We start from the raw sequence: 13,784 nt of genomic DNA on the forward strand, positions 1-13,784 counted from the left end.
GATGATTTTCCCAGTTTTGTCTTAAATTTAATTCATAAGCCCTATTTCTTCCAATAGCTCTCTTAGTGTGTTTTCTTGGTGGCTTACTAATAAGTGTTATATAGAGGGAGGCTACAATAAGGGCATTTACTTTCTAAAATGTGCTTCCATTGACCTTGTATGAATTGTCAGTGGGTTTTTTTATATTTGTCACAGTTTCAAAGGCAAATACCTGCAAATGTAACATGCGAGGTCTGTAGCATTGTTCTTGTTTTGTTTATTTTATAAAACAAGAGCTGCCTATTTATCTTACAGTGAAAGCTGAGAAGAAAACAGTGCAGTTCAGTGATGAAGTTCAAGTAGAAACAATAGAACCTGAGCCTGAACCAGTTTATATTGATGAAGTAAGTATGAAACAAATACTGATTTTTCAACAGCTGTTATATTTAAACATGTGATATTTAACCCTTTCATCCTGTATCTCAAAAACAATTTGGACTATCAAGAGAATGTAGCCAAAAAGAATGGGTGGGAAAAGTTGATTATCAGCAATGCTCTGGTATGGTGATGTATCCTGAAGTTCTTAGGCATTTATGAAAATAATTTTGGAGACTTTGTTCAATTCAGGGCCCTGCCTCAGGACTGTATAGCTGTTAACATGCAAACTAGATGCTTGGTGTGGTGTGATCCATTTGTTCTGAAGTTGTGCTTTAGCTACTTCAAGACACCTCAAATGCACTCATTTTAAGTGCTGCCTTAGATTTATTTGCAGTATAACCACCACTGAATTGCCCACTCTGAAATGCCTTTTTACTTCTCTGAAAACTGTGAACTTTTTGTTATTCTAAGTAATACTAATTAAGATTCACACAATTTCATCTCAGTAGCCAGGAGCCCTCAGTCCAGGCTGTTTTTCCCCACCTTTTTCTCTCCCCAGGGATGAGAGATCTGTTCAGAATTTTTCCCTCTTTTTTTCCCACGACCTTCTAACTCTTTCTCAATTGTTCATTGTTCTGTGAAATGGAAATTTAGTTACTGCCTTCCTAACATCCTATTTATCTCCTGCCTTATCTATCCCTTTCTCAAATACTTTTCTTCCTAAGAGATATATGTAAGTTTGTAACGTGCAGAAATGGTTTATCTTGAGACTTGAAGATGTTGGTGTGCCTTCCAGCTTTGCCTTCTTTGATTCCATTTTGTTTTATATTTAAATATCCCATAGTATAATCTTTTAAGGAAGTAGTTAATTTGGCTTCTTCCACCATTCCCAGAGTTCAGAGGAGAAAGCATGATTTTAGTTTGATACTGCACGTGAACTGCCCCATTAAAGGCTATTTATTTGATAGACTCAGCTAAGAAGTAATCACTGATTGTTAAGTGATGGCTGGTTAAGCGCTATAGTTCACAGCAAGACATACTTTTCAGAGAGTTCATACATTTTAACTTTTTCCCCTTGATATTTACGTAAATTGTTTGCATTTAAACTGGTTAATCAGCAGTGTAAAATTCTGAATTAAATCATACAACCCCTCTGAATATAATCTTAAAAAACCCCTTTCATATATATTAATAATGGCATTGTTTATGTGCTGATAGACAGCACGCAAAAAACAAAATGTAGTTGAAGTACCCATGTCTTTACTGTTTTCTGTCAAAACATTTTTACTAATCCCACTAGGTGGTAGTGTTGCATGTGTAATAAATAGCGGAGATACACAGAAACTGTTTTGAAAATAGTTTCGAAAGACTTTAGAATTGAAGGGGTGTACTGCACATTACACTTGTTCCTAATATTTGTTTTTAATCATTTTGCTCTTCCTTTTTCAAACATCTTCATTCCTGTAAAGTAGCATATGTGATTTGTGTTTTTTTTAAAAGCTAAAAGTGCTAATTCTTCCCTGTCCCCTCCACACTAATTACACAACTTATGTTCTAGGATAAAATGGACCAGCTCCTGCAGATGTTGCAAAGTGCAGATCCAACTGATGACCAGCCAGACCTCCCAGAATTACTTCATCTTGAGGGTAAGTGAATCTCAGTTGAATCTAAATGTCTAGAGCATGACTGTGCACTTTGCATGTAGATTTTTCAGCTGTGTATAAAATAGGATACTCTTTAAGGTCTTATTAGCTGCTTAAGTTTACCAGCTGATCCTGATTTATGTGACATCTTTGTTCTGGTCAGGAGATCTTTTACATGTATGTTAAGTTTGAAATGTAAAATTGCAGAAGTGATGGCTCCATCTGAAGCCAAAAGTGCCATTACTGGTTTCATCAACTTCATAAAGGAAATTCAACATCCTCTTACCAACCTCACTTGGCTTTTGAACCCAGATAAAGTTTTTGTTACTGGATGTTCAGGATTCTGATATTTTGTATTTTGTTTGTTTTTCTGCAGTCATATTTATTCACCAGATAAGACTGAGCTATTGCTTATTAAGCACATCTCCCAGTTAGTAAATAGTACTCTGCTTAAAGAGGAAGGCAAGTTTTGCATTCTAAAGTAGGGTTCAGCAGTATTATCCCATTTCAGCTGCCTTTCCTATTTACTTTACATTTGACAAAATCTGTCTTTCAGTTAGCTAATTGTGCTTTGCGTGTTCTTGGGGGGCATGCTTTTGTTTTAATATTCTTGCATTCTACTTCTGGTGGATTTTTCTTCCTGTTGGTTTTTACATGTAATGTCTTGGTGGTTTGAAAAAACCTTACTTGACAGGATCTCCTTCACCCAGTTAAGATTCCAGGGAAAGAGTAATGTGCTTTGTCTTTGACTTGCAGGATTTGAACTACTGCAATCTGTTTTCCCCTTAATTGTTTTCATAGGTGATCTCTTTGTGATGCTGTTAATTGATTATAGCACTGATCTTAATTTTTCTTTTCTTCTTTCTCTTTTTCTTCTTTCTGATTTTCACCTACACGTTTCTATCTGATAATTTTCTTAAAGCTATTTTCTTCCTGGATGCATAGAAATCTTTATTACTCTGATGGTTTTTTTAATGTTCTTCTTTTCCAGCAATGTGCCACCAGATGGGACCCCTCATAGATGAAAAATTAAAAGATATAGACAGGTAAAAAAGTAAATATGTGTTTTGACTCAAGATTCATAAATACGAGTGTTGCTACTCAGTGATAATTCTAATCATTTCTGTGAACACTTGCAAAGTGTTCTGTCATTTGACGTTATGGCACTTAGCAGACGTCACTTCACAAGCACCAGGATTATATTGCTTATCTCCCCTTGTGAATATCGCCCTATAATATCTGTTCTGTATTGAAGATATCTGAGTTGTAGAATAAACTCTATTATATATTTTCCAGGAAACATTCAGAACTTTCAGAGCTCAATGTTAAAGCAATGGAGGCTCTTTCTTTGTATAACAAGTTGATGAATGAAGACCCAATGTATTCCATGTATGCAAAGCTACAAAACCAACAGTATTATATGCAGTCATCAGGTGTTTCTGGCTCTCAGGTATTTACATAAGCTTTAATAGCTGTTGACATTATCAAACATATACTAAACTGCATTTGATTTGCTAAAATTTTACTCAAATTTCTATTTGCAATACTTATGTACATTACTGGAATAAATGTATACTGATAATTGGTTGATTTTGAAACTGCAAGTTCTATATAAAGTATGGTGAGATGTTGTCCTGCTCCACTTTATAGGACGAAGAAGAGTTTCTTTTTAATGTAGTATACCCGACAGCAAAATTAAGACACAATGGGTCAAATGTTAGCCTAACCAGTTTATTACAAATCCTAGTTGCTTAGGGATATGGGAAGGGAAGATGGTCATAGGAAAGAGATGGGAAATAAAAAGCACAGAGTCGTCGTAGTAAGCAAGAGGGAGGTAGCCACCACTGTGGGTCCAGTGAGGTTTGTAGCAGGTCTGTTGTTCTCAGGAACTCATCTGGTCATGGCAGGGGATGGGAGGAAGCCAAGAAGCTTCACAGCAAGCAGGCCCTTGGTTGGAGGTTTCTTCCAAAGAGGTTTTCCCCTCAGGGAATTCTCCATCAAAAGAATCTTTTTGTAGTTCTTCTCCAAAATCCATAGTTTAGTGAGGGTCTTTTTATCCCCCATTTATCTGTTTGGTTATTTTTGTTTCTTTTCTCTTTGTTAGTGTGACGTACCTGACCAAACAGATAAGCCAGCAGGGAGTGGTGCCTTCATTGCCATGCACAAGTATTATCACCTTTTGCAGTGGTCAGCTTCTTCCAGCTGCACTCACAAAAAAGACTGCTTGTCCCACTTCTGCTTATCTTTACAATCATGAGCAGAGGTATTGTGGCATGGTGATACCCACCACTTGCCCCTCTAGATAATGAGCAGTTGTCAGTTAGAGTCTTATCACCAGAAAGGCCTCACGAAGCAAGCTTTGAGACAAAGAAGAAAAACAGTTTTGTCTTTCACAGAAGCGTTGGTTGCAAAAAGTTATGTATTTCCTCCTTTTGCCCTACTGCTGCTGTTTCCTGTCCAACTCCTGTCATCCCAGGAGGTGGAAACCTATGTATGATGTACACTGTGTTAATAAAATCATCTTGCTCCCTTAGAAATATTCTCAGTAAACAGGAAGTTCTTTCTCTCGGCACATGATAAGACTAGAATATTGTGTGTTTTCAGCTTCAAGCTTTAGAGATACTCCTGTTGCCAGTTTTAACAATTCTAGTTCTTTCCTGCTCAAATACATTTTCCTTGACCAAAATTCATGCATAAACATAAACAGCTGAAAAATTAAAGCTGACTGGGCCTTTACAGAGTTGGCCAAAGAAAGCATAGAACCAAAGGAGTGCCATTCCTGTATCAGAGTATGCCCACTCTATCCTAAAATCAGTCTCTTCTTTAGTTTGCTTTTAGTTTCATGATCTATTCCATGTTTGCTGTATTTTCATTTTGCAGGAATATTTAACACTTCAAGCCGTTTTTTCAATAATATCTTTTTTTTTTTTTTTGAGTTAAAAAAAGCAACAACTTTAAGCCAACTCATTAATACTCAAGCAGTGTTATATAAACGTGGAAGCAAATTTATTTCTTGTAGCTTCCTACAAATACGTACCAACTTTTAAAAAAGAGGTGTTTTTCCAGTGTCATTACGAAAATCAATGACTACTGACCACATGCTACGAGCAGTCTTGTCACAATTCTGTTAAATAATTATAATGTTTTATTAGTGGGCATATTTCTGGGGATGCTTAAAAGGAAAAACTGGATTTTGGGGATAAAGTTGACCCAGAATAAAGCTCTGAAAAGTTATGGGTCTCCTGCCTTTGCTGCATAAACTCTCTATGAATGTCATCTGAGGTTCATGGATCTTCACATAGCAGGGCTGTCTATCATTGACTTATGTGAACTCAATTATGTGTGTGACCTCATAGTTTCTTCTACTAATTTGTGTTCAGCCAGATAATTCAGGACCGAACAGAAATGTAGGTTTATAGAAATGTGATCATGATTTAGAATATAGCTGAAACATCTTCTAACTGGTTACAAAACGGTACCTTATTCTCAACAGAAAATAAGACCTCATTTTGCCTTCAAACAATTTCACAATAGCACTTTCAACAGTTACTTGCAAGAAATTGTAGGTTGGCTAAGGATAAAAAAATAGTACGTTCTTTACTGGGCATCAAAAACTACTCTTCCTTGGACTGCTGTTTGTTACACAACATAGTAGTGTCATTCAGTGGGAGTAGTGCTAGTTAGGATGAGTGATAGTCATTGAAATAAAATGTGGAATACAAGCTGTCCAGTAAACTGTCTGACCTTTTTGGTACTGCAGTGTGAGGGTAGTAATGTAAATAGTGTCCATTGAAAATCTAGTTGTTTTTTCATACTTCATCACCTAATGGAAGACAGTCGACTGGCGTTTATTAAACTATCTGTAGGTAAAAGGTTCAAGAAAACGTCTTTACATTCTGCACTCTTATTTTAACAACTAAAATTCTGCTTTATTTTATTCTTGCTATTCCTTTATTTAACTTTCTAGGTTTATCCAGGGCAGCCTCAAGGTAATGCGTATCTGGTGGCAGGGAGTGCACAGATGGGCCACATTCAAGGCTATAATCTTCCTCCCGAACAGCTCTCTTCTCTCAGCCAAGGCACAGTTACTCCATCTGCCAGCTCAGTACTACCTGGTCAGCCTGCACAGACGTCTTACACAAAGTAATTTTAAGTATCTTTCTACTTAAACTTAAATCAGTTTAAATATAAAAGACTACAGATGATATTTCAAGGAGAAAAATTGTTTTCTAGAAGTGTAATTTTAATCTCAACTGAAGTCTACTTCAATTAGTAGCAATTAGTAACAGTGGTTCTTTTTATTGGTAGCATGTGTTTTGTCCAAATTTGTGTGTGTGGATATTTCTAAGTATATGTATGTGTTTATGTATATGTATGTATATGCACACACATATATAAAGAGATTTTATATATATATATGGATGTTTAATGATGAAAATCATCTGATGCTCTGTATTGTCATTTCTGAGAAGGTATATATCACATCATACTAGCTTCAAATATTATGGGAAGAATGCTGCTTGTTTTGAGAATGAAATACTCAATAAAACATACACAGCTTCCTCATATAAGGAAGTTACAAGTGGCTATTATGGTATGAAGCAGTGAATGGATGGTGTTCCATATTGCACATTTAAAATACAATATAGATTCAGTCTAATTCAAAATCTAGTGTATTTGTTGTTTTTAGGTCTGAGGAGTGCATTTTGCTTGGGATAGTCATTGTCTACAACTTTAAGTATGCAAGTGTCCAGATCTAGGAGGTAGCTTTTTCTATGTGTGTTTATATAGCACAGTTAAAGAAGCAATAAAAGTTATGAACATAATTTTTTGTTTATAAAATGTTTTTGAACTGACTTTTGAATTTTCATTTTCTTTTATTTTTCAGTGCAATGGTTGGCTCTGTTGCTGGAAATACTTACTCTAACCAGGCTTCAGTGTATAGTCCACCACCTGCTGCTGTTGATGTTGCTGCTTATCAGAATGCTGGAACTAATATGTCCCAGGTGCCAAACTATAACTTAGCATCTACACCTCTGCCACAGACAGCAGGCAGTCAACAAGCACCTCCACAACAACCACAGCCTCCACCTCCTCAACAGCCCCAGCATAGCTATTCACAGAAGGCTCTGCTATAGGATCTGGGACTTCTGATTCCTAATCTTCTTTAACCTCTGCTAAAGGCAGTTGACGATGCTTTGAGTCTCTTCCTTTAATCTCTTAAACTTTGTTTATCTTCAGCTTAATAAGAATCTTTCTTGGTGAACAAGTTCAATTTGCACTGACTTTTTAGGATTTTTTTTTTTTTTTTAATTTTGCAGAGGAGTGGATATATCTAGGACACTTAATTCCTTTTAAAACGGCTAAAAATTGGTACAGGATTATTTATGTCTGGTAAAATTGGCTAGTCTGTGAAAACTCAACACTTGCAAACTGTTGTGGCATATATGTTATGTACATATAGTGTGTGATTGCAGTAGTGGCCATTACGTATAGCTATGGTGATCATGTGAATATATTTAACACAATGTTAAAAATATTTTACATAACTATTTTATTTTAATCATGAACTGACAACCATGTTTCATAGTTTTACCTAGTTTTATGACAGATGTGATGTCTTTTTCCAATACAGGACAAGTGTGGTAATTCTGCATATCATGGTTACACTTACAGATTAAGGTCTATACACGAATTCCAAACTTATCGGAGTCTAGGTTTCATTACTTCCTGAACTGAACACAAATGTGTCATGACTATTAGATGGCTTTATCTACCAAAGCAAACTAGATAGCTACTAAATGATCTGGGGGATGAGAACAACAATTTGTGATTCTGCTTCACACACAATTGATAACCTAAAACTACTATTCAGAGGCTGCTAAATGTATCATGGGACCATGCAACAGATCAGGATCTTGCATTTTGTCATGAGATGCACATAATTTATTTTTTCCAGGTTGGTTTGTTATAATGACAGTGAGAACTGTATTCTATGTGTGTTGGTAGAGAGTACACCAAAGACAGAGAAGTTGAGTTGGAGGAGAAATGGTGGAGTTTTAAACTGGAACGTGCAACATGAATAACACAACTTCATTCAAGTCTTCTTAATTAGAGAATTAATGGAGAATTATGGACATTTAAATCACTTTGCTGAACAACCTTCAGGGCTTTATTTGATCTCTTGTGGCCTTGCTTATCAGTTTGTTCTATTTACAGTTTTTACACAAACACTTCTGCCTTAAACGTCAATTAATTTTTCAGTTTCCAGTTGTTCTGCAGGTTAAGTTTATTAGCCCTTCTATAGTATGAATAGAAAAGGCCTCTTAATTTTGTTGACTTCAACATTACTTTGAATTTGCTTCTACAGCAACATGCATTAGCCTATTTTGGAACCCTTGCATTTCTCAGAAACGGAACTAGGTGGCTTTTTGAGGCATAATGTTTTCTTTTTGCAGCCATGGTGCTGCAAAAGGATTTTGGTAAAGGAAAGAAGAATTTTGATATGTCTGATCAGACTTTCTTGTACAAGAACTGGTGATACTTTGCATTTGTATTTGATCTATTAATGCATTCTGGTTTCCACTTACCTTTTCTGACGACTCTCATTCCAGACAGAGCAATACTAGGTGGCTTCAGCATCAAAGCTGTGTTTTCAGTCTCCTTAATGTGTATGCCAGAAATTGTTTGCTTTTGTGTACTGTATTTTAGTGTGATGCTTCTGGAATTAAATGTTGCAATTGTACATTATAATGTAAATTAACCTCAGTAATTCCTTATGCTCCTGCTGTATGTGTTACCTAACAAGTCTTTGTTTCACTTGTTTTATAGAGCTGGTGTTCTGTCTCTTAATCCTTTTGGATGGCTGTTTTGCCTAACTTTGTAGGCAGGGTGGTTACAAAACATGCCCCTAGCTGATGTGTTCCAATTGGTGATGTTGTAGCCAGGACAGTGTGTTTCGATGCTAGAATGTTCATGTTTTGATTTGTTTGTTTCTTTCTCCAGAATTGTTAAGCACGTTCACAGACTGCTTGTATTTGGTGTTAACACAAAAGTCTGTGGAATTTGGAAGGTAACACTAATTAAAAAAGAAAAAAGGGGAGAGAGGGGTGGGGGGAGGGAGGGGGAAGAGAAGAAATTCCAAGGATTTGTATAATAGATCATTTGTAATAGATTGAAGAGGTGGTTTTCTGTAGAAAGGACGTGTAGTGTCATTTAGGTAGCGTTCTCTGCATGCTTTAGCTATCTTACTGAAAAGCAGAGAAGCAGTATATAGGAGTGTATAATTTCTACCAGAAGTGTAAGTAACCTCTTACTCTGTACTTCTATGCCCTGACTCAAGGAGGATCTTAAAGCATCGAGGTAGCCCAGCTGACTTTAACAATTCATATTCCTAGTCTTTCATGCATCAGTTGACTTAAAAAGAAAAGTTTTCCTTAACCACAACTGGTGCTGATTTTAGGCTCAGAGTCTAAGCATCCTAATTATTTTTTTTCATTTCAGATGCAGTTATCAGGCCAAGCTGATTTTGGAGCTCTATTGCTTCTTGTTTTGGTTCATTAACCAGGAATGATTAATTTGCCTTCTCACATGTTTGCATCCCTTGATCTAGTGCTTTTCAGTTACATTTCCTCCTACTTTGCTACATGCTGCTGCTGCACTAATTCCTTCACTTATCCTGTAACTGGTATTCAGCAATTACATTTCAATTCACCTTTTGGTCCGTGTAGTATCATCTGCCTGAAGATGTCATTGCTGATTTTCCCTGCTGTGATCTATTTGGTTTCCTTATTTATGCATTATTTTGATGAAGTATATTCTGATCATGTATATTCTGTCTTACTATGGTATTGAACACTGAATATGGGCGAGAGAGGGAAGGAACGTGTACAGCTGCTGTGTGGAAAAGCTTCTTAGCAAAGTACTTGAGTGTCAAGAAGTTAATCTGTCTGAAAGTTCAGAATCCCTGGAAATGACACACCATTCCTGTTCCAACAGGACACCTAACTTTTTGAATGTCTTGCTTCCTTACATGTAAATTGACAATGGAAGGCTGAAGTATTTTCACCACATTTTGTATAAACCTTTGTTGCTTCACTTTTTCATTAAGGAGTACAGAAATGTTAATTAATGTCAGAAGGTATATTGTAGTGGCTTGGTTTCCATGAACTGGAGCAAAATCTGGAAAGTGCCTTCTGTGCATTTCTCAGCTATAAACAATGTGTTTACCTGTGTGTATCATCTCAATTTATGTGGGCGTAACAGTGATGTAAAGATTTACTGTAAAGCATCCCAGGAAGAATACTGAGGTCAGCATAGAATCATAAAATTATAGAATTACCCAGGTTGGAAAAGACCTAGAAGATCATGAAGTCCAACCACAGCCTAACCACCCTAACTCTAAAAACCCTCTGCTAAATCATATCCCTGAGCACCACATCCAAATGGCTCTTAAACACATCCAGGGATGGTGATTCAACCACCTTCTGGAAGCCTATTCCAATGTTTAACTACCCTTTCTGTAAGGAAGTGTTTCCTAATATCCAACCTAAACTTGCCCTGGCGCAACTTGAGGCCATTTCCCCTCATCCTGTCACTTGTCACCAGTGAGAAGAGACTTGTCCCAGTCTCACTGTAAGCACCTTTCAGGTACTGGAAGAGGGCGATAAAGTCTCCCCTCAGCATGTTAAAATTTGTTTTGCTACAGTGATGTTGTGGCAGTATATTCAAGAGTGTGCAGTTGAAGCAACAGCTGCCACGTATTTACCCATCTCTGCTTAGTAACCATTACCTGTGTAGATGTGTGTTTAATGTCACAAGACAGAATTCCTGTACAGCAGTCAAACAACCATGAAGAAGAACAAGATAGAAGTACTGAAAGCTTCTTAACTGGTGTGGAGCAGCATAGTGCCCTCGTACAGTGACTCTTCAGAAGTTTCAAAGGGGGACCTAAAATGAATTTGAGTAACCAGAACTATATGTCATTTTGTCCAATTGCAAATGCTTGGATAAGAGGAGATAAATCCGCTTTTAATAGCATGAACATATTTTGCTGATCAAATCTAGGCTGCTGTTATAGTTCTCCGATTTCATCTAGATGACAGGAACATCAGATTTACAATGGAGAACTGCTTAATACCTCATTCTCCAATTAATTTTATAGCATTTCCTTTAATATCACTTACCTTTATTTTTTCACTCTCATTTCAAAGGTTTCTGTGCCGTCTTGTGAGGGTCTTACTTTATTTCTTGTCTGCTGGGTTCACAGACTGAATGGAAAAGAATGTTTCTGATTACCGTGGCTACAATGGCACTTTGAATTATGTGTCTGCAGTTTCCTTTGGAGAAGATGCATGCATCGGTTTTGAATAATAAGGGAACATAATTTTTCCATTTAAAAATCAAGAGGAATTTTTCAAAAAAAAAAAAAAAAGAAAGAAAAAAGTCAACATAAAACCTACAAAACTGTCCATTGTTAGAAGTCAGGCAGAATCATTTTATACTCTTCTGTTCCATTTTAGTAGCGCCGACCAACTTCACACTACAGGTACCCCTTTATCCTTTTCAGCTGCAATGAGGAATACTGACTTTGATGTGTACGCTATCCAACACCGTAGTAAGACCTTGGAAGGCCCTGACATTTGACCTTTTTGCTTCAATATGTAAAAACACTATGTAAGCCTTTTGAAGCCTTGTTTCTGGAGTTAAGATATTTGTATTTAAAAACATTCCATTTGCTACTATGTATAACCGCAGATCAATTTTTCGTGCTGCTACCTTAGCAAAAGGGTAGGAGTTTTTGTTCCTGTCACCTGCATGTGCTTCTGGAAATCTAAATAATTTCTGTCTTTGTCATGAAAAAGAAAAGGAGCCTGCTGAAGTCTGTTCTGGTTGTAATAAAGTGTACACAGTAGCAAAGTGCATTTTTGGTTTGGTTTGTTTTGATGCTCCCTTTGATGTTGGCATATGTATATATTTAGATATACTGCACTGTTGTACAAGAATTGTTTTAGTAAATAACACTATTTGTAAAAACTGTTAATTGTTTTTGGTATGAATGCAAAGTATTAAAGTTGGAGTACTTAGTTCATCATGTTGCAAACTGAATTCCTAAATTGCAGAGGAGAGCGATAAGAGAAAGGACTTGGGGATGCAATGGGCAAGATGTCTTCAAAATACTCTGAAGACAAATGTTCTGATTTCTTGGGGAGTCGGGTGTTTGGTTTTCTGCTGTTTTGCTGCTGCTGTTGCATGGCACTTGCATGTAGATTGCGGCATTTTTACTTTTCAAATTCTTCATCTGTGATTAACTTGTTTCAGTTACACTCCAGGTTATACGTTTTGCTTCTTAATTCATTGTGCTGCATACCCTCCTTTTTTTTTGGTGAGAAATACAGCATGAGTATTTTAATGTTGGTAGCATACAAATGGAACCAGCTGTCTGTGTAATGTAATGTATATATTTGCGTGCTGATCAGTAAGTCTGACACTTAGTTTACAGCTGTAGTAGAAATGAAAGTCACAGTTTGAATCACTGATCGAGAACCTGGTGGGAAGGCAGGGCCAACCCAGGGGAGCTCAGGTGTATGCAATGCATCTGAGTGATCAGAGTGGATGGAGCCAGGAGCCGCTCCTTCCTAGACCTTGTGTAAGGGCTGGCGGTGGAGGTAGGGGTATCTCTGGAGATCCCTGTACACGTGAGGCCTTCTGAAGGTAAGCAGCTTTTTTTCCCTTTGTTTGTTGCCATGTCTGCTGCATTTGGGCTTATCCTCACTTACTGCAGCCTGCAATTTTGCTATCCTGCTCCTCTCAGTGCTGTGCTTTCCATCACGTTATACTGTTAGAACAGTTATCATCAGGAATTGAATACTGAGAACGTATTTAGAGTAAAATCTATTGAGCTGACATCAAATGTAAGAAAATAACCAGTAGTGATTCTAGAACCTTTTATTTTGCTCTGACTTTGCTTAGCCCTCTTCAGCATAAGTTTTGAGTGCTTAAACATGCAACTTTGATTCCCACAATCAAGGCTGGTGTTTATGCCCCATATTCCCCACACTGTTAACAGCTGCTGTGTCAGTAGTCTTGTGCTGGACCCTTTGAATAGAGCTGTTGAATCCAGTAGGAACACACTTTATGGTTGCTAAAGCCTGCTACCAGTAAAATAGCATTCACTATCGTAAACTTGTCAGTTATCTGCCCAGCCAGTCTCTCTGTTTTCTGTTGCATGACTGATTCACTTGATTTTTACTTAAGCTGTGTTCCCATCTTGGTGTAATAATAAGCAAAGTACCTGCTGTGACTGAAATTGCGTGGGAATCTATTTCTAGCCACTTGCCGTGGCTCACCTCTGTATTCATGCTACTTGAGGATTATGTGGCTTTTGCAAACCAAGTGTCAGACTGTTCCAATTTACTCTGCTCTGCAACAAACTGTGAACATCTGCATCGCTTGGTTCTGATGCCTCTTATAGCTGTGAAAATTTCCCCAAGTGAATCTTTTCTTTGTTCCCTGGTGACATACTCTTGTAGCTGATTCTGCAGTGTTGTGGCAGGGTTCATTGAGGCCAACTCAGCAGCAAAAGGCCTCAGGAGAACAAGCAATGTCTGCTGTGGTGTTTTATGTGAACACAGGAGCAGAGGACAGAGCTGTGGCTCTGTGCAGCTGTAAGAACACAGTCTGTGTCACCTGCCATCTGAAACACAACATGTAAAGATTCATGTACACGTTGTCCTATGGGCTCACTTGTTATGTGTGTTTGTTTAGAGGGTTCTTTTTCCTTAT

The 13,784-nt window shown here is 37.3% G+C and overlaps 1 protein-coding gene across 1 annotated transcript in view; it reads left to right on the forward strand.

Moving 5' to 3' along the window:
* The window catches only part of STAM (signal transducing adaptor molecule), a 30,814-nt gene extending 20,580 nt beyond the window's left edge, over nt 1-10,234 (forward strand). The window contains exons 9-14 of the mRNA XM_015853436.3: nt 295-383; nt 1,916-2,003; nt 2,992-3,046; nt 3,297-3,450; nt 5,968-6,143; nt 6,889-10,234. Coding sequence (XP_015708922.1) covers nt 295-383; nt 1,916-2,003; nt 2,992-3,046; nt 3,297-3,450; nt 5,968-6,143; nt 6,889-7,138 — 812 coding nt within the window. The 3' untranslated portion in view covers nt 7,139-10,234. The remainder of the gene's footprint in view (nt 1-294; nt 384-1,915; nt 2,004-2,991; nt 3,047-3,296; nt 3,451-5,967; nt 6,144-6,888) is intronic.
* Nucleotides 10,235-13,784: the final 3,550 nt, after the last annotated feature.

Source organism: Coturnix japonica, chromosome 2 (genome assembly GCF_054131305.1).
Source record: "Coturnix japonica strain WE chromosome 2, WE-NBRP24, whole genome shotgun sequence".
Classification (NCBI taxonomy): domain Eukaryota; kingdom Metazoa; phylum Chordata; class Aves; order Galliformes; family Phasianidae; genus Coturnix; species Coturnix japonica.